General features: G+C 43.2%; 3 protein-coding genes across 3 annotated transcripts in view; 2 read left to right on the forward strand and 1 right to left on the reverse strand.

Annotated features, from left to right (window-relative positions):
* The window catches only part of cfap74 (cilia and flagella associated protein 74), a gene marked incomplete at both ends in the record, with an annotated part of 37,117 nt that extends 33,297 nt beyond the window's left edge, over positions 1-3,820 (reverse strand). Inside the window, 8 exons of the mRNA XM_083674738.1 lie at positions 278-380; positions 634-744; positions 1,057-1,230; positions 1,532-1,636; positions 2,110-2,208; positions 2,967-3,116; positions 3,383-3,479; positions 3,727-3,820. Of these exons, the coding sequence (XP_083530864.1) occupies positions 278-380; positions 634-744; positions 1,057-1,230; positions 1,532-1,636; positions 2,110-2,208; positions 2,967-3,116; positions 3,383-3,479; positions 3,727-3,820 (933 nt within the window). The remainder of the gene's footprint in view (positions 1-277; positions 381-633; positions 745-1,056; positions 1,231-1,531; positions 1,637-2,109; positions 2,209-2,966; positions 3,117-3,382; positions 3,480-3,726) is intronic.
* Positions 3,821-6,501: 2,681 nt separating this feature from the next.
* gabrd (gamma-aminobutyric acid type A receptor subunit delta) lies at positions 6,502-18,100 on the forward strand (the record flags this gene model as incomplete). Its single annotated transcript, XM_083676139.1, has 9 exons — positions 6,502-6,569; positions 12,507-12,622; positions 14,109-14,176; positions 14,893-15,113; positions 15,615-15,697; positions 16,299-16,436; positions 16,828-16,983; positions 17,281-17,492; positions 17,753-18,100. The coding sequence occupies 9 exons, from the start codon at positions 6,502-6,504 to the stop codon at positions 18,098-18,100; spliced, it is 1,410 nt and encodes a 469-aa protein (XP_083532265.1).
* Positions 18,101-21,651: 3,551 nt separating this feature from the next.
* On the forward strand, positions 21,652-25,460 carry LOC310808042 (transmembrane protein 26; the record flags this gene model as incomplete). Its single annotated transcript, XM_083674739.1, has 4 exons — positions 21,652-21,845; positions 23,877-24,021; positions 24,397-24,989; positions 25,448-25,460. 4 exons carry the CDS (start codon positions 21,652-21,654, stop codon positions 25,458-25,460), a joined length of 945 nt encoding a protein of 314 aa, XP_083530865.1.
* Positions 25,461-27,956: the final 2,496 nt, after the last annotated feature.

Genomic DNA, 27,956 nt, shown 5'->3' on the forward strand with positions numbered 1-27,956 from the left:
TCTGTCTACATCATAATTGATGGCCGGTGCCACCAGCCATTATGAGGACAAATGACAGGGGAATGAAACATATTATATAACTATGCCAGCATTTTAAGTAGAATAATTAATTGTTATTAGATGATAGCATGAAAACCTATTTCTATTTTCCACCCAGCTGGACCCTCAGGGACACGAGCTAGGATGAGCTCTTGTCACACAGTATTTTAACTCTGCTCAATGCCCAAACAAAGGCCATGCATATCATGTTCCCTCTCAATAAGTGTGCAGCGCTCACTTGAGTGGCCTCTATGTTGGCCTTCAGCGACAGGACGGCCTGCATCTTTTTCTGCATCAGCTCTCTGCACTGCTGCTCCTTCTCAGTCTCCTGCTGATGCATCCTGTGCAAAAAAGGAGCATATCGCTTATGAGAAAACGAGGGAGAAAACTTGTCACCAAGGTTCGGTTTCAACTCCCTTACAAGTTCATAGTTATAACACATGCTGTATGCTTATGTTATATGCCAATGACTAGTTAGCTACTCTGTTATAAGGTTTGTTAGCTAAGTCTGTTACCTGTGCATAGCTTAGTTAACCATTCTGGGACATGCTCATAGCTACTGTAGCCTGTTTAGCTTGAAACCAGCTCTGATACCTCTTAATGGTCTCTTTCAAGTAGATGGCAGCTTTCTGGCGTGTGGCCTGGGCCTGCTCTGCAGTCCTCTGACAGCGAGCCTCCTCCTCCCTGTGCATGGCTGCTTGCCTCCTGTCAACACAGACAACATATTTATATCGGATCAATCCGAACAAATTAAAAACAATGACATTGGAATATTCTCAACATTTATATAGAGAGGGTGTACTTGAGTAATGACAATGTTATGGAAAATGTAATCATTTTTATGTACACACATTTTTCATAAGCTGTACGTGCCAAACAATGTAATGTTATTTGTGCAAAACATATCAATACAGTCACATCGCTCCAAACAAAATAATCTCATGAAGATCTTGTTTGTGTACAAAAATCAATAAAATTATGTTTGATTGCAAGCCAATGAGAGTGAGGTGTGTTTACATCTTGAGGCGCTGTGTACTGAGCTGCAGGCCCCGGGCAGCAGTTTCCTCCTGCTGCAACCGGGCGGCTCCTTTCTGGACTTGCAGGGCCTGGTAGCGCTGCTCCTCCTCCTGCACCTCCTGGCGGAGGAGGGAGAAGCGGCCCAACTCCACCTCCACCTGACACAGCTCCAGTCTGCAAGGGGGGGAGGCGGGGGTGGGAGGGTGAGGTGAGGGGAGGGGTGGGGGTGGGGGAGAGGGGGGTGGGAGGGAGGGTGAGGTGGGGGGAGGGAGACAGAGAGAGAGAGAGAGAGAGAGACAGAAAGAGAGAGAGAGAAACAGAGACAGAGACAGAGACATTAGGACACACAGAATTATAAGAACATTGATATGTTTATGACATCAGCTGACCTACATATTAATGTCTGTGACCCTACAGGCATACAGGACAGTCACTCTGGTAAGAAGTCTCATCATGATCATGGAGTTTAACTCACTCGTGCTCCCTCAGGGTAGCGCTAACATGTGACTCCAGCTCCTCCTCTCGCTGCAGCTCAATACACAAGCGCTTGTGCTGGGCTCGGAGGCGAAACACAGCTGCACTGCAAGAGATAGTCACATAGGCATACAGGGTCAATATTTATCACACACTGGTCTCACTGGGGTGGGATGAATTGTGTCGACACAAATTAAAGGCCCACTCCAGTCAAATGTCAACTTTTGCAGGTGAAATATGATGTGTTGTGCTTACCTATGACGTTCCACAATGATTTTCGTAAAAATCTTTAGTTGTAATCTGTATTATTTTGGCTTCAAGTTCCTAATCTCTGACTGTATCCTAAAGCGAAAAGTCACAAGCAGCAACGTCGATTGGTTTAATGAGATGACTTGCCTTTGCTAGTGGTTGGAGTGGAGTGACGTAGGTTTTTGTCTGGCTGGAACTAATTCTACCTTTCTGTTCCGGTACAATTTTTTGACGAATGAACTAACAAAACTACCACTGGAGTTCACCTTTGAGCCTTCCATTTTCTATCATCTATACAGAATGTGTGTTGACATGTTTGCTTCTACCTACCTGTTGTCTGCCTCTTTCTGTTGCTCCATCTCCTCCTCCACCGTATCCCTCTGCTTCTGCAGCTCAGCAATATTTAGACGGCAAACTGTCACCTCCTCCCTGGAAACCACAAGGCAAAAGGTAAAGGCCAAACATTAGGCTACAGCTCCGACCATTTCAAATGCTTTCAGCTCTAAAGAGCTCTTGGTACAGCACAACGGTTTGAGACATATAATGGAACTAATGGAGGTGGTTCTGAGGCAGGGAGCCCTTCAGCCTTCAAAACACACACACACACACACACACACACACACACACACACACACACACACACACACACACACACATTCAGTTCAAGAGCATTGAATAGCCAAATGTTCTCCTTGCAATCTAATGAAGTGCAACATAACAATCTGTGACTGCGCTGAACAGCACAAACAAAGAATTATGGATCATTATTGCCCAGACCAACAGCATATTGGATAAAAGCCAAGTGCTTGAGAGCGCTTTTATGTTGTCTTACTTAGATACAACCTGACCACATGGGTCACATTCTATTCCCTGCATACAGTCTATTGCTGAGAGTTGTTTTGTGTCTGGGGAAAATTACAAACACTTATGTTTGTGCTAAGGTCTGCATCACAGCTCATTGGGTACTTAATGACCTGCTGTACAGGGGGGGGGGGGGGGGAAAAACGAAAAAATGAGGAGAGGCATTTTCATGTTTCCTCCTTGGCAATGATTTTCCTTGAATTACTGAATCAATTCATACAGATGTAGGTCCTTCGTTTCGGGCAGGAGCACTGTAGATTAGACACTGGGATGTGTTTTGGTGAAGATAGAAAGATACAAAGGTCTAATAGTTGCCAGACACAGACCTGGCTTTCAGCACGTTGTGCTCCTTCTGTCTGTGGAAGCAGTCCAGCTGGTCCAGGTTTCGTCTCAGCTTGAACATCCGTGCTGTCGCAGCATAACTCTTCTTTCCGCTATCGCCGTCCCCCACCACAAGGTCGACATCATTATCCTCCCTTCGCAGGTCCAAAAGGAATTTTAGTGTGGTTTACGTGAAGTCATGTTATCATACTGTATGTGTTAACAAAATGGAAGTCTGTAATTTGTAAGAGGCTCTTCTGTTCATGGAAAAACATGTTAAGGTACAGTAGTACAAGATGAGAGTAAAACCAGTAGTCATCCCAACTAATTAGTGTGTTGTGAATATTCAAAGTTGGGATGAAATTTGACCTACATGAATTAAATTCCCTGTATTAACCTCAAAACCAACAGAGCCACCCACCAGTGAGTAGATGCATCTAGGCCTAATTCAGCAAATAACTCTGCATCAGTTGGTGCTGGCTCCTCCTCTCTGAAGGTCTCCTCTCCTGTCCCCTCATCTGCATTAGTGTCAAAACGATTAAACAAGATATTAGCTGAGAAGTTAAGGATTATTACAGCAACATGTGTAGTTAATCCACAAACATTAACAACTGCTGGGAAAATACATTACTTTTACAATAGACAATATTTGTTTATAATATGCATGAATAATTGTGTAGGCCTTATGATGATAATGATCAGTGTACTGAACTTAAAATGAAAAACCCTCGCTCATAACAAGACACAACACTCGCAAACATTCACCCCCTGTTTCTTCATCTGTCCAGGTGTTGGGGGGGTTATGTCCAGACGGAAAGGAGACTTCTGAAGGACTATCCCTCGCCGCCGGTGCGTCCATTAGACCTACTGTACATTTAAAAAAAACATTGAACTACTTGTGCTCAGTTACAACGGCGGTAAAAATGCAAATGCATAAATGCAATGCATAGTTCAGAGGTTTAGAAAAACACAGCGATATTCACCACACCTGTGCATGTAGCAGTTGACAAACTAGCTAACGTTAGCTTGTTAGCCACCTAACAGTTATCACACTAGCTAGCTGGCAACCTTGATATAAATAGCTGCGCAAAGGATGTTGTCGTTATTAAAGCACATGCACTAGTTGGCAACTCTAATTTGTTGTGTGGTATTACCTGGAGTTCTTTCAGCAACTTGCAAGTCGCGAAATTTCTAGTTAATGTGCATCTAACATTACTCTAATTCCTTCTTGTTTGAAACATCAAGCCACCATGTGTTTAGTGTTGCCATGGACACCATGGGCCTTTTACTCCACCTGCACCCCCCTCAACGATGGTGCACGCTCTACACTGTTGATGAACATTAGGTGGGGAATATAAGGTATGGCCACACGAGACTACAATAAAACATGCATATGTGTTTTTTTTCAAATGTATCCTGATGATGGAATCACTTTCCCTGGACCCCAACACTGCCCCAGAATGACCTACAGTACCAAACATCCTCAACAAGTCCAGAGAAAGGGAAAGCCAAGTTACAAAATCAACTCTTATCATGACCTACATAGGTTCAATCTTCAAGGATAATATGACTGCTGGTCCAGCACTATAAGCATATATTTTGACTGCATATCTTGGGGCATCGTTGACAGCTTATGCAAGATCATTATTTGAATTTCAGTTTTATGTTGTAATGGACTGTGAATCATTGGTGTGAGACTTCTATTTCTCAGACATTTGTTTTGATGTTTGCATTTATTGCCTATATTTAACTTACTAAATAGGGTGTTTGAAGATGGTGTTCTTCACGAGACTGTGGGAAAAAAATAGAATCAAACATGTTTAATCACATTTGAAAGAATTTGGACTATCTGAATAATATATTCACTGCTGTTACCGCTGTTGAGATTATTACAAACATCTTACAATACATCTGCCTAGCATGATAAAAATCAACTGCAGCTCAGCAGAATTTCCCCCAGTATTTGATGTGCAAATTGGTCAAAAAGAAAAAGAAAGATAGAATCTTGAGGTTTTTGCACATTCTTTTTGTCAAGTTTATGTAAATGCTTATTCAGTAGGCTTATTCAGTAGGCCTATTCAGTAGGCCTATTCTATTTCTAAAACCTTGACCAAAAGGCTCTCTCATGCAATTGCCTCTGATTTTACATTAGTCAGTCATTGAAAGTTATGTATTATCGTGCAGGTTGTGACTGTCTTTCCAGTGCCAGTTATCAGAGATTTTTAGCATGATCCTGGTGACTGACAATCTTATACCGTAATTTTACTGAGGAAAAGAAAGTGCATTATGTTTTCATGCTCTTATGTGTCCATAGTGCTCCTCTGTGTCAATGATATTACAACAAGTGACAGAGCAGCTGAACCATGAAGGAAAAGGGGAACTCGTCGGGTAACTTGAATATACAGTAGGTGAGCAAAGCAGAGGATCCCCTTTTAAGGACTAAAGTTGAGCAATAGTGCCAGTGGGAGAGGAGAGATAGAAGAGGAGTGAGAAGGTGGAGAGAACGTGAGAGAGAGAGGGGAGGGGGTAGGCGGGAGAGAGAGGATATCCACTGTCTTGTGTAGCGTGGCTTGATATTTAACGACTTGAAAGACAAATCCATGTGGAAGGTCCTCAGGGAAGCAAAGACAGTGTTTTTAATTCTGAGTCACTTCCTTTCTCTTCCCTTGGGTGGAGCAGACAAAATCAGGGCAGGTGCATTGTCATGAATAGGCTTCATACACTTTCAACATCACTAAGATGGGGAATGATTTGATGAAATAAAAAATGAATTGTTGAGATGGTGGCTGAAGTTACTGAAAATTATATGAAAATTCAACTACAGGCATAGATAAAATAAAGACAATTTAGAGATAGTTTTTTACATTGAGAGAATATTGCCTTATTTATTGCGCTCTTACCTTGGGGTCTACCTGCCCAAATAAATAGGAACGATATTTAAAGGCAGGTGCGGCCTGTGGGAATTTGTGTAATTAGTTGACATAATGATTTTTCAATGTCCCCATATGGACCACTAACTCAATATTGAATTTTTACATTTGAAAATGGTGACAGCTCTAAGTACATGTCTGGCTGCCATTGCATTTGAAGTTAATTGTTCAGATACAAATGATTAGTCAAAAGTTTGTAAAGACCCCGCATTACATCATATTATTGTCTATCGTGCCTGGGTCTACATCCGAAATGCACGCGTTTTCCATGCGTGGACGATTTAATCTGACGCTGCTCGGAGAGCAGGCAACGCAGTAAGAGCTAGATTAGTGTGGTTCTTTCTCTCGAGCTACTGCTGCGAAAGGAGAGAGAGAGCGATTGCTTCAGTAAACTACAGTCGTCTGAGGGAAAGAGTTGACTTCGAGCGTTCTCTGCGCTGAGCTGGGACAGGGACGAGGCGCGCATCTGAGCGGAACATGGGTCATCATCACAACAGTTTACTTTATCCCGATCTGCTTCCACACGATGGGACCATAGGAGCGCAGTTGCTGTGATACCCTCCTTTATTCGATTTATTTCGATTCGGAGAAACTTTGGCAAGCAGTTGAAATGGAGATGATAACTTTCATGTTGTCGAGCCTTGCGCTCCTGAATATCGAGGGGAATATTTTTGCCAGGTAAGATTGACTTTATATAGGCTACAATCCCTGCTCTTTTATTGTGGTCAGACATAGGATACTTTCCGAAATCATTGAATCGAGATTTAATTTGAATTTAATATGCCACAATAGCATTTTATTCCAGACAAGTGTTTATGTGTAAATGAATAATTTGCGCTGTTTTGTAGGTCAGCTGTTGCGATGTTCTCATATTTAGTACACTGACAGTTTAGCTATAAATCTGGTAATCTTTTGGTAAATTTCTGCAAATCATGTTTTAAATTGGATTTGGATTGGAAGCACATAGAGCCATCCTGTGTCCAACATTTTTGTCCTCTATATGTTGAATTAATTCCCTAACCTAGATTTTCTGGATCAGTCCAATCAAAGGTAATGTGCGTAAAATGAAATTATTACACATTCTAAAACCTGAAGATAGACCTCAATATCACGTTGCGTGATACACATCCACAATAGTGATATTGTTTTACAGCTCCGGGACCCATAAATATAATGTCCATTATATGCAAAATAAGGTTATTCATGTCAGGAGAGATCAATAGGATCCGATGTGGTCATACATGTGTGAAAGGTTTGCGTTGCTACAATGTTACCACACGTCTCGGGGCCTATTGAAATTGGAGTCAACTATCATAATAAGTCTTCACCATAAAAATTAAGCACATTAGCAAAACAAAACATCTATTCTAATATAATACAGACTCAGTATGATAATACGACTTATTATAATAATGATACATAACTAATAACACAATACTGTGACCAAAAAATGTGACTCTCAGTTTGCAAGTGGCCAGTATGGCTTGAGAGTGCATTTAATTACCACTGGCAGCAGCCAGAAATCGTTGTTTTGTCTTGGTCTCAGCCTCTAAATAGTGAAGCCCTATCGAGGACTAGGTGTATTGTGCAATGTTGCAAATTGCACCAGGTAAAAAGAAGAAGAAGACGAAGAAGAAGAAGACTCTTTATCTGGCCATGCAATCAATTTTCATCAATTGTAGGAATGTGATACGTGCTCTCCCCCCCCCCCAGACAACACACACGCACTGCACACCCCCCCTCTGAGACAACACACATGCAAAGGGAGAACAGAGCTCTGGGCTCTGGGCACAGGGTCAGCCAAATTCGCACCCCTGGAGCAGTTAGGGGTTAGGTGCCTTGCTCAAGGGCACAACGGCAGTGGTAGGAACCTTAGATATGATGCCAGTAACCTTCCAGTTACAGGGTCACACCCGGCTCCCTCCTAGAGTGGGGATCGAACCAGCAACCTGCCGATAGCTGGCCGGCCTCTCTAACCTCTAGGCTACCAAAAGGGCAAAATGTATCTTCGGGTAGCATAATGCTGTAGATCCAGAAGAGAGTCCTCCCATCACTTCTCAAGACAAGCACCAGTAGAGGATGGTGGAGTTGACAGGCAGTGATCAAAAGATTTTAATGAAAGGGGTGTACATGTATGTGTTTATAAAGAGAATGCCAAGTGTAAGATATTGTCTCGGGCATTCAAGACCATGTTAGATTATTTGAATTTCTTTTTTTTCACCTCCTGATTCCACATCTTTTCTCATTGAGTGTTTTGGAGAAATTAATTGACAGGGCCTTATCTCTCCCGCTGTTGTGGTATTGTCAGCTTTTTTTCCACAGCTTACATTTTCACCGTCTGGAATTTCTTTTATAGCTTTTTGTACAAAAAGTAATCTTCTTTGCCGTGGGCATTTCACAGATTGTCACTTTACCCTAAGTGTCACTTAAACCTCTTATGCCATTAGAGAAATGCCACAACATTTTCTATCTCTCAGTTTATCACGGTCTGTTTCTACTCTAGGCCACAGTAGAGAGTGATACTGTAGCTTTACACTTTATATAGCATAATAATAAATGAGAATCAAATAGGCTATATATTATAACACACAGCAAATAAAGTTTTTGAAGGTACCAAGTGGACGTCCAGAGCCTCTTTTCTGAAAATACAGATCATAAAACACCTCAACAGTCCTGTAGTTGGTCATAGATTTTTGCGGTACCATTAGGTGATAACACTGCTTTGTCTGTCCGTTCACTTTTTCTTCAGTTATCCCTTATTTCTATTTTTCGTTTAAGTGCATTAAATATAACTTGTTTAGCATTAAATACACTGATGATTAATGCATCAAAGCCACTAGTAAAGAGGAAAACCTTTATTATGTCATACAGTATTTAAATTGTCATATACTGTATATATCATATTTCTTGTAGGACTGGATTTTTACCAAAACAACAGTAATAGAATTGAGATTAGCTCTGTATTCCATTTTTCTGCTTCTGCTAAGACATACAAAGTTTGGGTTTTGTAATAACTCTTTCATCTGATACATTACTATCGATAAATATTTCAAAAATACCTTGCAAATCTTTTGGGAACATTCAAATACTACATTAAAAACTTGCTCTATACCCGCCCCACACAGTACCTGTGTAGTAACCCTAGTAAAGATGTAATGATCATTTTATCTTGAACATTAAGACTTGTGATATGGTTTTAACCCAGAATCAGTGCAACAGTGGTGGTGTCAGTCACACAGCTGACCTGAAATCTGGTTTCAGGTGACATGCACTGTGGATTGTGATAATCCTTAGGAGTAACCCACTTTCTAGCTAAAATCCTCTCCACTCTCAGGAGGGCAGATTTAGAAATAACAAACCATTTTATAATCACTGTACTGTACTGTACTGTACTAGAGCGAGTATAGTGTTTTTACTCATACTGATATATGAATGCAGGGCTGGCTTCATGAGGTCATAGCCTTGGTCCACCCTTGTTCTCTTAGCTAAACTTACCAATTTGATGATGTTGGCTGACATTGCCCTTAGATTGCTGGAGCCGGGTCTTTACGGGTGTTGCAACCAAAGCTGGATTTGAATCTCTCATTGAATTATTATGTTTGTATTGTTATGTGTAGCTACATTTGAAGGAATACCAGTGGTTTGTTGAGTTACAGGACTATTGGAGGACCTCCAGAGAGGCAAAGCTGAAAGCTGTTAAAAGAAAATATCACAAAATGTTGGCTTGTTATTCCTATTGGTGCTTTGGAACAGGTCACTGACCTGTACGGTACAGTACATCCTCCTGGCAGCCTCTTACGCCCTAACAAAAGACATGGCTGTAAAAAGACATGCCCTTTAGTTTGTCTTCCTTATGTGCATATCAGGCAGATGCTATCGCTGAGTGGTCCAGATATGCTTGGGCCAAATAGCTTTAGGCCTGATAGAATGGAAAGGAGTACGGTTTCACTACATTTGGTTTGTGTTGGAAAGGCTATATAAAGTTTAAAGAGCTTTTATCAGCAACAAAAAAGGCTGTAGTAAAAATGTATCTGGTTAACCAAGTTGGGGTATTGCAGTGTTTTGTGGTGTCAGCCATATCTGATGAATGCCACCATGTTCATTTTAAATCTACTGATTTAATCACCTAGCTTTAGCGTTGTCACATTCTGGATTTTCAACATAAAAATAGCAGGGATGATTGGAGACGCTCTCTTTGCCCAGGTACACATTTATGTCATTGTCTGAGACTAATTAAGCTTGTTAGTGCTCACTACTACATAACAGTTGTCCCTGTATTTGAGGAAGGCTGCTCCTTTTGTGTTTGTCTCCTTCGCATCTCAGTGTTCGAACTTCACAAACAGATGGCTAGCGAAAAGGGGCCTTGGGAGATCCCCTTAATGAACAGAAATAAAATGCTTTGAGGAACTATCAGCAGTGGGGAAATTGACTTTGAGGGGCTTTTAAAGAGAGCGAATGGGGAGAGAGCGGGACACGGCGCATTTACCCTGTATCCCTGGAGACTAATCAGATGCTCACCCTCATTAGCGCTTTACGACATCACATTTCCTCTACTGTGGGCATGGTGTAGATCCTGTTGTGAAAGGCACCGCAAGAGAGTTACGGTATGAGAACAAGGCCTTACACTAGGTTGAAGTTCTGCCAGTATTCACCCTGTTTTAAAAAAATAAAATAATATCATTTGTTTGTCTGCGAAATGTGAAAACCAAAGCCCAAGACAATGTGGCGATTACTTAGCCTAGATGAAGCGAGACCAAGGTGGGACACAGCGAGCGCTGCACCCACATGCTGGTCTAGTAAACCCTACTTTTCTCTCTCTCATTTACTCCCATGTTAAGCAGTTCATATTTGAGCCGACTTCTGAGCAGGCGCATAGATTGGTTCTCACATACTTTGTATTTACATTTGGGTGAAGCATCTCGTTCCTTGCTCCTTTCGTTGGAGCGAAAAGTGATGGGGCGGCTCTTAAGACAAACATTCGTCACGGTTCCTTTAATTCAAAAAGATACAAGATACAAGATCAGGGGTTACTCCAACCAGCAAAGGGCTTATTCATTATTGTTTCACGATAAAAAGGCCTCCCCAGACTCTGAAGTCAGTTATGGACTTCGAGTCGTGCTTAAACCAGGCTAACAGTTACCACAGCATTTAAATAAATCAGTTGCACACTATGCATATATGATATACTGTATACATAGATACGGGACCTACCCCTCTCTTTACAAACAAGTGCAGAGGTAGGGCAGCACTTCTGACTGGAAAAGTTAAAGACTGTGCCTTTAATTCATCAACCAAAATCCAGAGACTTTTAATTATACCGACGATATTCTGTGAAATCTGTACCGTAATTTGTTTGCTACTTAAATATTCCTGTTTGTCCACAGACAGCCACGTTTTGATGTGACCTCACAGATTCGGCACATTGTGAGTTTGTGAAGGAACAGCTCTACCCGAATTTAGAACCTGCCAATTAGTGATGGACTACAGGAATCACACACTGAGCCATTTCCATCATTTCCGATTAATTTCCGATTCATTAATTCAATCAATGTTCTTGTCTGTTTCTGTCATGGGAAGTGATTAAAATCCTAAAATACAGCTGTAAGCACAAATTCCATGGGTTGACAGACAACATGTCTATGACATGCATAGAAAGGCAGTTTTATATATAGATATTTTCAGTTTTCTGTGTCATGTGAGGTAAGAATCACAATACCATACTGCACTCTTTTGAATGCTGTGTGTTGGTGTAAGTCACTTTGGATAAAGGCGTCTGCTAAATGCCATGAATGTAAATGTAAATGACACACCTCTGCATATGCCGTATAACTGGAATCTGCTAAATGCTTACTCCTTCATCATTGACTTCATTTGTTCTCAACAAACACTTGTCATCGTGGCAGTGTAGCTGAAGAACATGCAAACCATTATACTGCAGTATAATAGTTATGGTTTAGGGTTGTTGTTTAACGCTGTAAGAGTGTGTTTGCATGAGGCATAGTATATTGTGAAAGATGAACATAGGGAAGGGTCCTAGTATGCTCTTCTATTATGAAACCAATGTATTGTAAGTTGGGGCAGAGTGAGACCGTACAATTAGAATGAAATCTATTTCTAAGTATGAGACACTCTTATACCCTTGTGTCTTGTTAATGATGCCCTACAGTTCAGTAGCCGACTAGTTGACCCCTCTTGGTAGAGAACACTGCCCCCTGGTGCTGGTCTCTGTGTTTGCGTTTGTACTGTAGAGTGAGTAAGCGTCACACAATGATTTATCACTATGAGCTGTGTCTGTTATTCCCAAAACCATGAATCAATGAAATATAAGTACTTGTGTAAGAACATAAGAATAATGTTTATGATATCTTTATCATAGTGGCAACTTGCTTAACTCTTCTCTGACCAGATAGTCCATGAGGGTTCAATGTAAGAAAACACATTGGTTTTTCACCTTTTCATTTTCACCTTTCGACTGAGGAAATTTGATTTGAAAGCTGCTGTATGTTCAACATGAAAATGCAACTGTATCCTGTGTCACTGTGACTGACTCTCTAGCCTCCTCCAGGTTTGTTGTGGATGCAGATTGCTCAAGCTTTGCTGTGTTTTTCCCTATAGGGCCATGCTGAGTGACATTGGGGACTATGTAGGTACAGACATTCAAATATCCTGGTTGCCTAATCTGGATGAGTTAATGAAGGGCTATGCTCGAAATTTTCGCCCTGGGATAGGAGGTGAGTATGAGATCTACTGCTCGTGACATTGGATTGCATTTCACCCCCTCACATTTACAGCCATTCTTAGCATAACAGGACTGGGTATAGAACATAAATGTTACTCATCTTATGATTTCATGATTTCAGACTCATGCCAACATAATTAATTTGATCAGATCTCCCTGCCCTAAAGATTTGCCTTTTGTTTTTCTAAAATCTTAGTTGAAGGCTATATTTACATTATGTAAATAACAGCTTTGAATCTACAAAACTTTAAATGTGACGCAAGGATCTCAAACAAAAACAATTGGGTGGGGGACTGAGTTTGCGTAAGGTGTTATTGAAAATGATGCTTCTGAAATCAAAGAGACATGGATTACGAGATAGAGAGGAGGGCCTTTCCATGAATGGAGTTGTTACTGAGCGTTTGCTGGAGACTTCTATGTATGCTAAGAATGCCTGCCAAATGTGAAATATCCAATGACCACAGCGCTAGATTTCTCAACCTCACAGCTTAACTCAGCTCAGCAGAGGTGAAAATGCATTTAGGACCACTGCCACCCACGATTGCGGTCCTTGAATGAGCAGCACCAGAGCTTATGCAGCAGTCAACGCTTTGACAATCCTATTGCACAACATTACAGCAATGATGTGGTCCTTTCTTACGTCCCCCAGAGCTATCACACTCAGGTCAGAACCGAGTGCCAAGACAAGCTAGAGCAAACTGAAGGGATGTTTATGGCCACTGAGGAATCATATACATCAGTTTGTGCGATTTCCCTTTATTTGTTCAACTCGTGTCCCTTTACCATTTCAAATTGAAGAAAGGAGTGCTACAATAGGATGTTTGCTTTCTAAAATATTTGTTTACATTATTTGTGGAGTTTTTGGTAGATAAATCAATAAATCCTCCTGTCCTCCTCATGGGTAATTATTGGTTAGTTCTATGTGACAGGATAAGATATTAGGGAGTAAAGATGGTTAGTTCTAACATCCTCTAAAGTCAGTTTCATTGACTTTGACTGTCCTCCTACATTTCAATGACTTCTCTCTTTCTGGTGGGTAGGATGATGAAGGGCTATAGAATGCAGTTTTATATAAATGCTGAAGGGATAAGTGTTGAATGGTGGGGAATGGTAATGTATGATTCCTTAATGTTCAGAATAAATAGCGTTTCAGTTCTGCTTCAGTGACCCCGATCTGCTTTCCTCTCAATTTCCCCCCGTAGCATCCAATCTCTGCAGCACAATTCATGCTAATCATTGCGCAAACTGTCAGCTGACAGAACAGAATGCAATGTATGCGCTTCCTAGCACAGCCCCAATGTCATGTTTATGAATGTTCATGGTGCTATGTCACTTCACTTGCTGCTATGTCACCAAAAGCAATGTTATATATGGGATGGCACTTGCTCCCTTTAGGTTACCCAGGGAAGGAGGGAGATGGGAGGTGTGATGGGAAGGGAGGGAGGGATTGCTTTCTTTTCTCACTTCTTTTCCCACAGGCCCACCAGTGAATGTAGCCATGGCTATCGAAGTAGCCAGCATTGACCACATCTCCGAGGCTAATATGGTAACGTTATTAATTATACATTCATTCACCTTCCAAAGCTAAGCTGCTCCTCATACAGTAAGGTCTCCATATTTCCCCCTGGTACTGTACTATAGCTGTATAAAGATTCATTATTTGCATAATCATGATCTATCCTACTTAAGGATTTAAAAGTGCTCGATATGAAACTATCACAGAAGCGACATCCACATCAGTTGTATGATAATTTGATACTGTCATGGAGTTAGGGGAAAGTATTAAAAAGGCATAGGGAATTCTAAATAGTTCATGACTACGTTGTCTTTTCAAGTATTTTATGTGCCTGTCATTGAGCTTGGAGTTTTCAGTTTTGGGCCAACATTGTATCGGGCGAACTAAATCTAGTACAGCTCAAGTATTCAAATTAATTTTACACAATGTATTTGACGAAAGTCTGCTCCTAGTCTCTATTACAATGCAACCCGACAGTATGTCTCCCCTTTCAAAGTCAGACAATATCAGCAGCAGACCTGGGTTGAAAAAGTATTTGATTTTTTTTCAAATACTTTGATGGTTTGCTTGTGTCTGCCTAGAGTTCCAGATGGATGGGGTTGCCATTGTGCCAGGCAAACACAGCCAAGGACTGTATTTGAAATTACTTCAAATACTATTTGAACCCAGCAGAGTTAAAACGCCCATGGCTCAGCTTTGTGTCTTGTGTCTCTGTGTGTGTGTCCCTCTCCATGTCGCTTTGGCAGGACTACACAATGACCGTGTTCTTGCGTCAGAGCTGGCGGGACGACCGCCTGGCCTACAACCACACCAACATGACTCTGGGGCTGGACAGCCGCTTTGTGGACAAGCTCTGGCTCCCCGACACCTTTATAGTCAACGCCAAGTCCGCCTGGTTCCACGATGTCACCGTGGAGAACAAGCTGATCCGCCTGCAGCCCGACGGGGTCATCCTCTACAGCAGCCGGTGAGGAAGGAGTGGGGCCGGAGGCGGGGATAAAAGAGGAAGAGGAGTGGATGGGGGGGGGGGGGGGTAAAGGAGGAAGAAAAGTGTGGGATGGGGAGGGAGTAGAGAAAAGGTAGGGGGCGAGAGAGGAGTGGAAGAAGAGGGAGGAATAGGAGGGGCGTGGGGGGTAAAGGAGGAGGTGTAGAGTGGAAGGGAGAGGGAGGTACGGAAGGGAGTAAGAGGAGGGGATGGAGAGGGAGTAGAGTAAGGGTGGGGGGGAGAGGTAGAGGAAGAGGAGGGAGGAATAGGAGGGGATGGAGAGGGAGTAGAGTAAGGGTGGGGGGGAGAGGTAGAGGAAGAGGAGGGAGGAATAGGAGGGGCGGGGAGGTAAAGGAGGAGGTGTAGAGTGGGGGGGAGGGAGAGGAAGAGGAGGGAGGTATAGGAGGGATTCCACTCTCCTTTAAAAAAACAACAACAAAAAACCCCAACAGTTTTAAACTGACCTTTGTGTTCTCGCCATAGAATCACATCAACTGTGGCGTGTGACATGGATCTCACCAAGTACCCCATGGATGAGCAGGAGTGCATGCTGGACCTGGAGAGCTGTACGTGTGGAAGTGGTTCTTTTTACAGCCCCGTTCTAATACATTAAAAATGCATACTTTCTTCCTTCCTTCCTTGACCTTATAATATTGGGATTGGTCAAAGAATTTCTCTCTGCATTGCTTTCACCAATCCATTGATGTCAGGTCAGTGATTTCTTCAAGGAGGAGAGGAAGGAAGGATCCATTTGAAGAGTGTTCAACCAGAGCTTTGGTCTGACCAGCAAATCTCAATAGCTCCCAGTGGCTTCCTCTCCTCGTCTCCTTCCCTTCATCCTTGCCGATCTGAAAACACTGGATAAGTGGAAGCAATTCTGGTTTCTAGGTCTATTCTGACCAACAGTATCTGTGTTGTTAGATCTGTGAGGATGAAGGGAAAGAGGCAAGGAGAGGAAGCCACTGTAGACTATCAAGAAAGTACTGGCACATATGACAAAGTACTGGTAAATGAGCCCTGTAACAAGCTCCTCTTTCTTGCAAGACACGTAAGAAAAGGCACTATTAAACAAACAGACAGCCCTTGCGGTACATTATTTACGAGATAATGTCCGAGAGGACCAATAAAATGTCTGGTTCTTTGTTCTGTGACCGTATTTTATTCCAGACGGTTACTCCTCTGAGGACATTGTGTACCACTGGTCGGAGAGTCAGATACACATTCACGGACTGGACAAGCTGGAGCTGTCCCAGTTCACCATCACCGACTACAGGTTCGTCACCGAGATGATGAACTTCAAATCCGGTGAGCTTTGATTTTTTTCCTCCTCCTTTTTCACCATCACCATGGTTACTAATACTGAAAAGCCAATGTACGTGTCCATGAGATTTCTGTTCACTTGGCCGACTGTGAAGAGCTCCTCAAATATGCCTCTTTCACTATGCTGTACTCAATGCTATGATCAATGCTATGCACCTGGTGGGGTGCCTCCAAAGTAAAGGAAAAGAGAGAACCTACAGTTCTTATACTATACATTCCCTTTGAAGGCACAGCCTGCGGGTATCTTGTATGCACAGACAGAATGCATCAACTTTTTCAAGTGAGGGAGAGACTGGTTTTGAGAAAGGCATTAGATAATATGCCTTTTTAAGCCAAGAAGCTACTGTAACTCTACTCTACTTTTTTCACCCCCAAGCTGGACGCTTCCCTCGACTCAGCCTTCGCTTCTCGCTGCGGCGCAACCGAGGCGTCTACATTATCCAGTCCTACATGCCCTCCATCCTGTTGGTCGCCATGTCCTGGGTGTCCTTTTGGATCAGCCAAACGGCTGTCCCGGCAAGGGTATCCTTGGGTTGGTACCACATGAATAGTATTTCAATGGTTGCAGTGAGCGTACTGTAGGCTTTTAACTGATGATATAACACTGTTATAGGGTTCTTGAGTTTTTCCAGACCACGTGACCTGACCAGGAACCTGACCAGGGCTGCAGTTTTCACCACGTCAGGTTGTCAGGAAAACTCAAGGCCCTAACACTGATTTCATCATACCGCAATAAAGATTCTACAACAAAGTGAATAGATCGTAAATAATGTTTACTGTAATTGTTACATTTATACCACAAAGCTATTTACGTAACATATTTTTGCAGGGATCACCACGGTCCTCACCATGACCACTCTGATGGTGAGCGCGCGCTCCTCCCTCCCGCGAGCCTCGGCCATCAAAGCCCTAGACGTTTACTTCTGGATCTGCTACGTGTTTGTGTTTGCCGCCCTCATCGAGTACGCCTTCGCCCACTACAACGCCGACTACAGGCTCAAGGAGAAGGCCAAGACCAAGGCCAAAAAGCTGAGCTCTGAGGTAAAGATAATGGCTGTGTCCCAATAGTTTCCTCTGTTCCTCACATCCTCTCTGCTCGCTTCCTTTCCAAAAAGCATTAGAGAAGAATATCTAGGAAGTGAGCCTTGTATCTTCTCCTCCAATGCCTTTTGAGAAGGAAGTGAGGAAGGAGGACAACGTTCAAGGCACATTGAGGTAAGAATAGGTGCTATAAAACGCAATAGATGCTATGCACAACCTATTGACACGCTCCTGTCTTCTGTCTCTCCCTACGTGTCCAGTCCATCGTGAAGAACGGCAAGCAGGCCATGGTGCTCTTCTCCCTCTCTGCCACTGGCATGAACCAGGGAGTCATGATTTCCAATCGCCACAGCCGCGCCCAGCGGTCCGGCGCCGACACCCCTGGTGGCGGTGGCGAGGGGGGGGGGGAGGTGGTGGTGGAGCCCAGGAGGGTGCGGGGGGCCAAGCTGGTGGCCGGGGCGGAGGAGTGCGAGGTCGAGAAGAAGTGCTGTTCCAAGTGCGTGTGCAGGCCCATCGATGCCGACACGATCGACATCTACGCAAGGGCCGTGTTCCCTGCCGCCTTTGCCGCTGTCAATGTGATCTACTGGGTGGCGTACACCATGTGAGCCAGGACGGGCCAGGACTGGGTATCATATGCTGCTAAGGACAGGTGTATATATCTTGTGGAGATCTTTTGACTGTGCCCACTTTGAACTCTGGGACTTATACAGGGGCACTGTATTTACCAGGGCCTAAATATACACTAGGCTTCAGAAGAAACTGATATATGAACTAAACTAACAGAAAATGTCTTGACGGACAATAAGAGTACAATGACTGCCGACTTGGCGAGCCTTGAGTGCCCGCTGATGTCATATCCTGAGTCAGGCTCCACTGTATGATAGCCCAGCTACTGAACTTTAACCCCTAGCGACCCTACCCACTATCCTCTAGATAGTGACTGCTACCCAGGAACCCACAGCTGTGAACAAACATGTAACAATTCCAACAGGGTATAAAAAGTAACTTCCTGCTCACACCAGGAGCATAGAAAAGCATACACTATTTACTATCTCTGAAAACAAATGCGCACAATTATTGTAGTTAGCTAAACTCCTTAACACAATCAAGGGTGGTACTGCTATTATCTCTGAAATTAAAAATGGTCCAAACGCAGGACTGATGAGATGAGGTGTAGCCTATTATTCTGCATGGCTGATACCCCCCCCCCCCTCCCCCCCCTCCTCTATTTCTCCTTCTCTAATTCCTCCACCCAGCCCTTTTTCCAGCCCTAGTTTTGATTTGGCTGCACAGTGTCTTATCTCCTCCTGCCAGTTCTGCCTGTTTCCTCTCATCATTAAAGTACTTCCTCCATTACCTGTGTCCGTACCTCCAAGATGGAAATATTCACTCCAAGTTTTTGATACCTCACTTTATTTTCGAATTCTTTATCGTGATTGTCGAGAACAACTGGAATCCTCTCTTAAGACTGTTAAAAAAGTGTGTCAAAGCTTCCTGTAAATGTTTAGTAACATTGCAGACATTAAGATAGAGGGATCTATGAGTAGAATCTGTATGTTGGCTTCAGTGGCTATTCTCTTTTATCTACTTTGCAATGGAATATCCCCCCCCCATTCCTACTGTTATATATATCGACTCAACTTCAGTTAGAGAAATAGACTAATTGGAGTCGTGTTAAATAATTTAATCGGACTCTAAGACTATGCACTTTGAGAATTGTGCGATATTCATAATTGAAATGATCTGAGGCAGAATGTCCCTTTGTGTAAAAGTTAAACTTGAACAGGGGAATTGGGTGCAACTTCAGAATAGTGAGGCAGCACACTAGTTATCAAAAGATTCACTCTGTACTGGTCCCCTATATATCTACATGGCTGACCCAGGTATGCATAGTGTACATGTAGCCTACATGAAGTAAATGCCAAGTAGCGTAACGACAGTGACCTAATTATGTATTTGCTGCCAGATGGGTAACATGTTACCTCAAGTTGCTCTTAACCTGGGTAGTAACACTGTAATGTCTCACCATCAACATGTAACATAGCAAATGCTTGGCCATTCCAATATGGAACAGTCCATCTCCACAATATGTAGTTTAGCAATAACTAAAGAGCAACATGACATTGATAATACAATGTTATGTCTCGTAATTGCAATGTCACCACTAAGAAAGACTTAATGTGCAGTATCCCCAGCTACTGTAACCTCCTGTACTGTACAATGATACAGAGGTTGTTGTTTTTTGGTCCATGTTTTCTATGTGTGGTGGCTGGTGTGCAAGGCTCTTATCAGGCCCAGCAGTGCTGACCGGGGCCAGGCCTGGGTGGGGAAGGGCAGGGCTGGACGCCCTTTGATCGTGCCCACTGCAGGCTGGCTCCTCCAGAGGAGATAACTTTGTTCTAGGCTCGGAGAGGTGACATCATGACGGATGACGGATGGCGATGAAGATGTGGTCGCAGGGGCAGGAAGTGTTATCTGCTGCCCTTCACTTACGATGGCACCCAGTGGAGACACACACACACACACACACACACACACACACACACACACACACACACACACACACACACACACACACGCATGTCCACACATACAAAGACACACGCAACCGTGCACGCACGCACACCTATCTGCAGTGCCTATTCATCTAGTTGGGTTAACATGGGCAATGGTGGGAGCAAAGGGGTGGATGAATGTTTGTATGGGGAGTTCACAAAGGGGGGTCATTTAAAAGGCAGACCAGGGACGCAAGTTAGCCATATCATATTGAACAAGTCAGGGAATGCATTTCCATTGACTGCTCTACAGTATATAGAAAAACAAAAGCATCTGAAACTTTTGGAAGAACTATTGGAGGTTCATTCAACCAATCTCTACAAAGACTTGGACCAATATCAATTTGTAAGTCAGACAATTAGCTGTATATTTTTTTTTATGATGAAATTCCTCTGGTATTACGTGTCCAAATATTTTTTTTGTATATCCGATAGACTACTATACATGTGTAGAATTTTTGGGATCATCACAAAGATGGTTTATCCTGTTGTATATTGGTAATTAATTTGAGTGTAATTCAAAGATTAAATAACCTTTGCAGTTTAAATTTGGTGACCATTAACCTTAAAATTTAAAACTTACCAGCAGTAACTGAGAAGCATGGAAATGACTAGGTCGGCTAAAAGCTTCACTATGAGTCATCATGATCATAGCTGTACAAAATGAATGTATGTAAAATGTACTATTCCTTTTGATGTTTCTGTGCTGCCCTTTGATGTTGACAGTTTTGTAACACATACTTACTAATTTCACACACACGCACGCACGCATGCACGCACGCATGCACACACACACACACGCACGCACTTTGGCTCCACTCACAGTTCGCAATCAGTAATTGCTTGCATGGTTTCACCTAACAGACTCACAGGATGACCAAAATCTAAATTAGTTGGTCCCCCATACAAACTAACCACAACTATTGGTCATCATGAGATATATGATATGGCCATATTCCAGATGGAAATGTTTATAGGCAAAGGAAAGCTCTGTTTTTGGATACCTCTGCATTATTTGTTGAGTACCTTCTTAATATGTCTTTGTTTGCTGACATATTGAGGTCCTTTAGCCCCAAACCACTGTTACAGTACATCTTACACACACTAACCACAAACACTGTTGAGTATGTGTGCCTCATTTTAAACAATAATATACAGTACAAGCCTTGTCGTGTCATTAACCACTGATGGCTGCACAAATGCAATACCATTCTTGAACCCCTCATACTAACTACAGCATCGGCCGCACTACACAACCCCACACTAACTAACTAAACCCCACACTAACTAACTACACCCTACACTAACTAACTACATCATCACACTCACAGTATGATAAAGCCTCACACATTGCACTGAAGAAACTAAGGGTAGAAATTGCTATATCTACTGTAGTCTTCATGAGACATTAAAGGGTAAATTCACCCAAATTAAAAATTGGTTAGATGGCTCATTGGTTAGATGGCTAAAAAAACCAATGGAATTTGGGTGAATTATCCCTTTAACCTAACCATAACCATCAGGAGGAAAACATGAAACTGACATTAGATCAGTGTCTAGGGTGCAGCTTCTTCCTCCTCTGTGGGAACATCTGGCACAGGATGTGTCGTGTCCTCAACATCCTGCTGGCCCTGCTGAGCCGCTTCCTGTTTGCGGTCCACGGCGTAGTGACCGTGTGGCGTGTGGTTGTGGTCAAAGGGGAGCCTCTCTATTGGCTGCTGCTGACAGGTGTGGCTCTGCTGGGGGTGGAGATAGCAGTCACCATCAAGTGCACCCGCAACGCAGAGTGGAAATGGTAAATGACAAATGCCACATATACAATCAACAATACACTGTATTAAATTAATCAATATATCACATACAGTACATTACTGTTTACCAATGTATTGTATAGAGCATTGATATCTACAGGGCTACACTCTCACGATCTACCAAGACATTGTGTGGGTCAGCATTACTTTACTTGATTTAATGAAATGTATTTAACTTTAAGGGACAATGCACATCGATAAATGCTCCAGTTTCCGCCAGAAAGCGAATTCCCTGTGCAGGTAGTTAAAAACAATCACAAAAACATACAAATAAAACACATACGAACATTACCCACTATGCACCATTTATATCAGTGTTTCCTAAATAGTCGGCTGGCATCCATTTATTATAATTGATACACTTCCCTCTCAAGTTCTCTGTACTTGTAGGTCAAGTACTTGAGCGTAACATTATTCAGTTTTTCCTAAAAGTACTTCCACTGCCTCCACCACGATGGCAGACTTAGTTAGCGACTCCATTTCTGCACTGTATTCATTATCTTCATTGCTCTGACTTTTTGCCTGAGTGGAATAATAATAATCTAACAACCCCAAGGTTACAGAGCAATTGTAATAATGATTAGTCAACACAATTGAACTTATTAATTTCATAGGAAATGTTATTTTCCTCTCCTGCTCATGTTGCGATAAATTACATTCTTAGATAGAACGCATTAGCTATTCTGTTGGCCTGTCCTCCTAGCTCTGGCTGTCTTTTTCAAAGGGTTGAATTGAGGCTTGTAGGGGTTTCAGTCTTCTCCAGGTTGTAGCAGGGCATAGGGTTTGGCAGCAAGGAGGGTATTGATGAGAGATAATTACAGAGGCACAGGGTAAAACCAAGTCTTCCTGGCGTATTTATTCAACAAAGGGCTAACATAAAATGTATCAACTTCAAAGGAACAGGTCTAGCTCACACAACTTAAAACTGATAAGTCAACTGAAAAGGGTTGAACTGGTTCAGTTCAGTTCAGTTCAGTTCAGTTCAGTTCAGTTCAGTTCAGTTCAGTTCAGTTCCTATGGGCACTTGGCTACTGCCACAAGGAAGCCACAAACAATATTGAGACTGAGGCTTAAATGTCCAATGCCAGAGTGGCCTTAAGACTTAATTGGCCTCAGGTGTGCCAATTACTTGTTGGCTGCAGTCTTTGTGGAAATACGCTGGCTGTTGGGGCAGGACTTCAGCCCCAACCGGGGGCATTCCCTGGGCCAGCCCAAAAAATAAATAAATAACTCCTGACCTCATGACTGGTTGAACGATTTACAAGCCACTGCCTGAGGTGGTGAGAGGCAGATATTGTAATACACTAGTAGAACTCAGCCAAAAAACAACAACTCTCCTCTCTCTCTTTTTTATTATCTCGTTCTGTCTCTCTCTCCCTTTCTCTCATAAAACATTTCTGTCTCTCTCATTCTCTCTCTCACAAATGTTTTTTTTTTATTTTATTTTTTTTTTAAACTCAGCCTTTCTCACTTGCTGAAAGCACTCTACTCCCCATGACACATCAGCCATGCGTGTTTATCGGCCCCTCTCTCTTATTCCCTCCATCACTCCATCACCTCTCTTTCTTTCTGTGGCGCTACAATCCTTCCAGCCTCAGTCCTTCCTCTCCAGTAACTGAACAGACTCGCTCTGGGCCTGAGCTGAATTGGCATGACCTAGGGTCGACCTCTATCACACACCCTTCGAAAGGGATGTCAGGAAATTATGTAATTGCTGATTCAAAACATAACAATACTGCAGCCCTCTTCTTCTTTCATATGTATTTCCGAAGAGAGGGCATGCTGTGACTGAAGCTTACTCCGGGCCTCTCTCTACTCGTCTCACTTTGATGTTTTCTCCTCACGCAGAAGGCTTTGCACTGTCAAGTGGGATTTGCATACATGATGAGAATAATTGCCGTCTGAAATGGGACACTTCTTTCGGAAAAGGGTTTCTTTTTACTGACTGGCCAAAAAAACCTGTGATTGTCAGTAAAAATAGACCTTCCTCCTCCCTCTTGGGTTTCTGCTTTTAGGTTCTCCCCCATGGTTTTTCTGTACCTCAGTACTGTCATCCCCTCCATTTGGTTCCTGGAGCTCAGCCTACTGCAGTCCAAGCTGCCCGTCAACGCTTCCTCAGGCCATGAGCTTCATCTGCTGACTCACATCCCCATCGCAGCGGTAGGTGTTGCACCATAAACCTTCCCCCTCCGCCTCCCCCAGGCACATTTAACCGGAACAGATGAGATGTAGATCTGGGGAATAAAGTATTAGGAGGATGTGTTATTGACATATTGAGAAGAAGTTCTCATAGACATTCTCTAAATACTCTCAGATCTAACCCTCACATGGAGTTTCCTTTCATGTAGGATTGGGAGCACTTTGCCCTATAGTTCTGTTTGATGTTTGCATAGTGATCGTTTTTTAATCCTGGAGAATTTGGGAACTAGGAGTCGGTAATCAACAATTAAAGTCAGGATAGACTCACTCTTGGTCCTTGTGAGTCCTTTACGTGTGATGTCTTATGGCTCTTGGGTGATGTGTTAACTGACACAGGGCATTGTCCAGCTGGACCCAGAGAACTGGGCAGCAGGGCTGGAGCAGACCATGCTGATTATCCTGGTGCTGGGCCGCTGGTTAATGCCCAAGGGAGATATGTCCCGCGACCAGCTCTCCCAGCTCCTCATGGTGTACGTGGGCCTGGGCGCCGACATCCTCGACATCTTTGACACCTTCAAGGAACCGGAGGTCAAGACCAACCGGGCCATCATCATCATGGGTCTGGCCCTCTTCTCCTGGGCCCTCATGCAGTTCCCGCTGGTCCTGACCCAGACCAGCCCTCCCAAGTGCCAGATCCAACCCACCACTCCCCAGGGGGAGCACTCTTCTGAGAGAAGCTTGGGTGGCGTGGAGTATGTGCCTGGAGCTTCCCCCTCCTCCTCCTATACCTCGTGCTGCTCCAGTGAGGTGTGGAGCCTGTTACTGACAGTGGGACTCCAGGACGGGCCCTTCCTCCTCTTCCGCCTCTACCTCATGATCCGGGAGAACGTCCTCAACCAGCTGATGATCTTCTTCACCTGCAAGAACATACTCATCGTCCTGCTGGAGGTCTACAGGATCTTGGTGGTGCAGTGTGAGCAGCACGCAGGGTCAGGTGGACTGGAGAGCTGCGCTGCACTGCTGTGGTGTCGAGCTGAGGAGGGGAAAGGGAAGGGGGAGGAGGATGGGGAGGGAGGGGGAGAGAGTGGAGAGCAGAGATGCCAAGCAGAGGGTGCGGGGGTAGGAGACATAGATAGATAGATAGATGGAGAGAGAGAGAGAGAGAGAGAGAGAGAGAGATCAGATCAGAGTCAGAGGTGTTGCCAGATGTAGAGAGCCTGGAACGCAGAGTGGGAATAATAATCAATAATACACTGTATTAAATCAATCAATGTCTCACATACAGTACATTGCTACTGTACGTATTGCCTACAGTATTGATATCTGATATCTACACGGCTATACTCTCACAATCTACCAACACATTGTGTGGGTCAGCATTACTTTACTTGATTTAATTAAATTATTAGATTTATACACTCTCACTCTCAAGTTCTTTATACTGTAGGTCAAGTACTTGAGCGTAACATTATTCAGTTTTTCCTAAAAGCATCCTCTCTATCTGAATGTCAGTTGGCATACTTTCACTGCCTCCACCACGATGGCAGACTTAGTTAGCACCTCCATTTCTGCACTGTATTCATTATCTTCATTGCTCTGACTTTTTACCAGAGTGGGGAAAAAATGATGAAAAACAATCTAACAACCCCAAGGTTACAGAGCAATTGTAATAATAATTAGCCAACACAATTGAAATGTTATTTTCCTTTCCTGCTCATGTTGCGATAAATTACATTCTTAGATAGAACGCATTAGCTATTCTGTTGGCCTGTCCTCCTAGCTCTGGCTGTCTTTTTCAAAGGGTTGAATTGAGGCTTGTAGGGGTTTCAGTCTACTCCAGGTTGTAGCAGGGCATAGGGTTTGGGTTAGAGGGTCAACACAGAGGCACAGGGTACAACAGAGGGTCAACACAGAGGCACAGGGTAAAACCAGTCTTGCTGGTGTATTTTTTCAGGGCAGCGTTGCGCGATGGACCAATGGGCCTGCTATGGAGTAGCTGTGGCTGCGTCGCTCATTTTGGGTTGTGTCGCTCACCAGCCCCCCAACCCACAGATCTACCGGTCCATCCACTGGCCCTGCAGCCCACAGATCTACCGGTCCATCCACTGGCCCAGCAGCCCACAGATCTACCGGTCCATCCACTGGCCCCGCAGCCCACAGATCTACCGGTCCATCCACTGGCCCTGCAGCCCACAGATCGGCCCGGTGCTCCAGATGGCCAGTCCGCTACTGTATTCAACAACGGGTTAACATAAAATTGACAAACTTCAAAGGAACAGGCCTAGCTCACACAATTTAAAACTGATAAATCAACTGAAAAGGGTTGAACCGGTTCGGTTCAGTTCAGAGAGAGAGAGAGAGATAGAAAATCAAATCAGAGGTGTTGCGAGATGTAGAGAGCCCGGAACGCCGTGAGGCATGATTTAGCACTTGGGGGGGTGGGGTGGGGGGGGGGTATCTTTCACACACCAAGACCAGAGTTGAACGCATCACAGCTGAACACCCCCCAGTTCAATAGTGCACCAATGAGTTCCTCTCTGGTCTCTGGAGGTTCAATAGACCACTGAATTAGAGGAGTCCCTGAGGATCTCAGATGAGATTATGATGAGATGAGATTATGCAATCCCCATGATAAAGCTCACGATAAGAGCGGGAGACGGAGGTAGATTACTTTCCAACATCTTTACGCTGACATACAATAGGCTATGGTATCAGTTCACTAAGATCACTATGACCTAAAATCACGCCTGTAAATCTCTCTGTTTTATATATATTGTATGGTTATAGGTAGTGGACTGTATTACTGAGAATCAATCAATGAAAATGTTATTATATGTTTAACTTCGAAAAAAAATCATATTGTGACATGATTAGTTTTGAATTCATGCAATATATTTCATATTTGTCACGTTTTAATTCCTGCATGCACGTGTGTGATTTGTGTTCTTAATCATGTTAGTGTGTGTTGGGTCTGATTTGATGATGATGATGACGACGCTGATGATGACGACGACGACGATGACGACGATGTTATGTTATGATGAATTGCTGCTGTCATAAAACCAGAATAATCATCATGTTCATTGTAGCTTCAAACCAACAGTAAAATAGATGGGTTATGTTGTTTTAATATGTGGGGTTTGATTGTCCTTTCTTTTTCCTCCATGAGGTGGCAGTGTTGGCAAGTTAAAACAAACCCCAACACAACTGTTTATTAAATTAAAACATACATGTCATTGAGACAGATAACATGCTGAGCACAGTAGACGCAGCAGTCTCCAGAGCAGGTACAGCCAATGTTGTACTTGAGCAGTCTCCAGAATTTCACATCCCTCCTCCACGTCTTTAGGGAAAATGTAGTGGTAAGCCAGGTAAGTCAGTTAAGCAAAGGTTTATGCTATATTAATAGTCTGCTATAAATCCATAAATCAAAGCCAAGCAGAGGGGAACAGACAACAGACAGGGAACCAACAACAGACAGTAAGAAATCTTTGATTGATTTAAAAAAAAAAAAATATATATATATATATATATATATATGTTTTTAGGGCATTTCTGCTTTATTGGGATAGAGACAGTAGAGATTGACAGGAAGGATGGGAGAGAGAGAGAGAGGAGGGATGACATGCAAGATATGTCGAGGGTCGGAATCGAACCAGGAACCTTGCGATTACGTGGCATGCGCATTAGTGTGCTACGCCACTCAGCGCCCCATCTTTGATTGATTTGATCTTATTTTGTCCTATGGGCACCAGTAGCTCATGGTACAGTAGCTCGAGCTCATGTTAGCTCATTTGTTAGCTCTAGCTCTGGTAGATCAAGTTCCCCATCTACATGGGATGATATCGATAGATGTGAATCAATGGAATTAGGTACTTTTGTCATGTAGGAGACTATGATACTCACACATGTTAAAGAGGAAGCGTGTAGTTGTGCATGTTGCCATGCCCTCTCTA

The sequence above is a fragment of the Argentina silus genome, assembly GCF_951799395.1.
Source record: "Argentina silus genome assembly, chromosome: 8".
Classification (NCBI taxonomy): domain Eukaryota; kingdom Metazoa; phylum Chordata; class Actinopteri; order Argentiniformes; family Argentinidae; genus Argentina; species Argentina silus.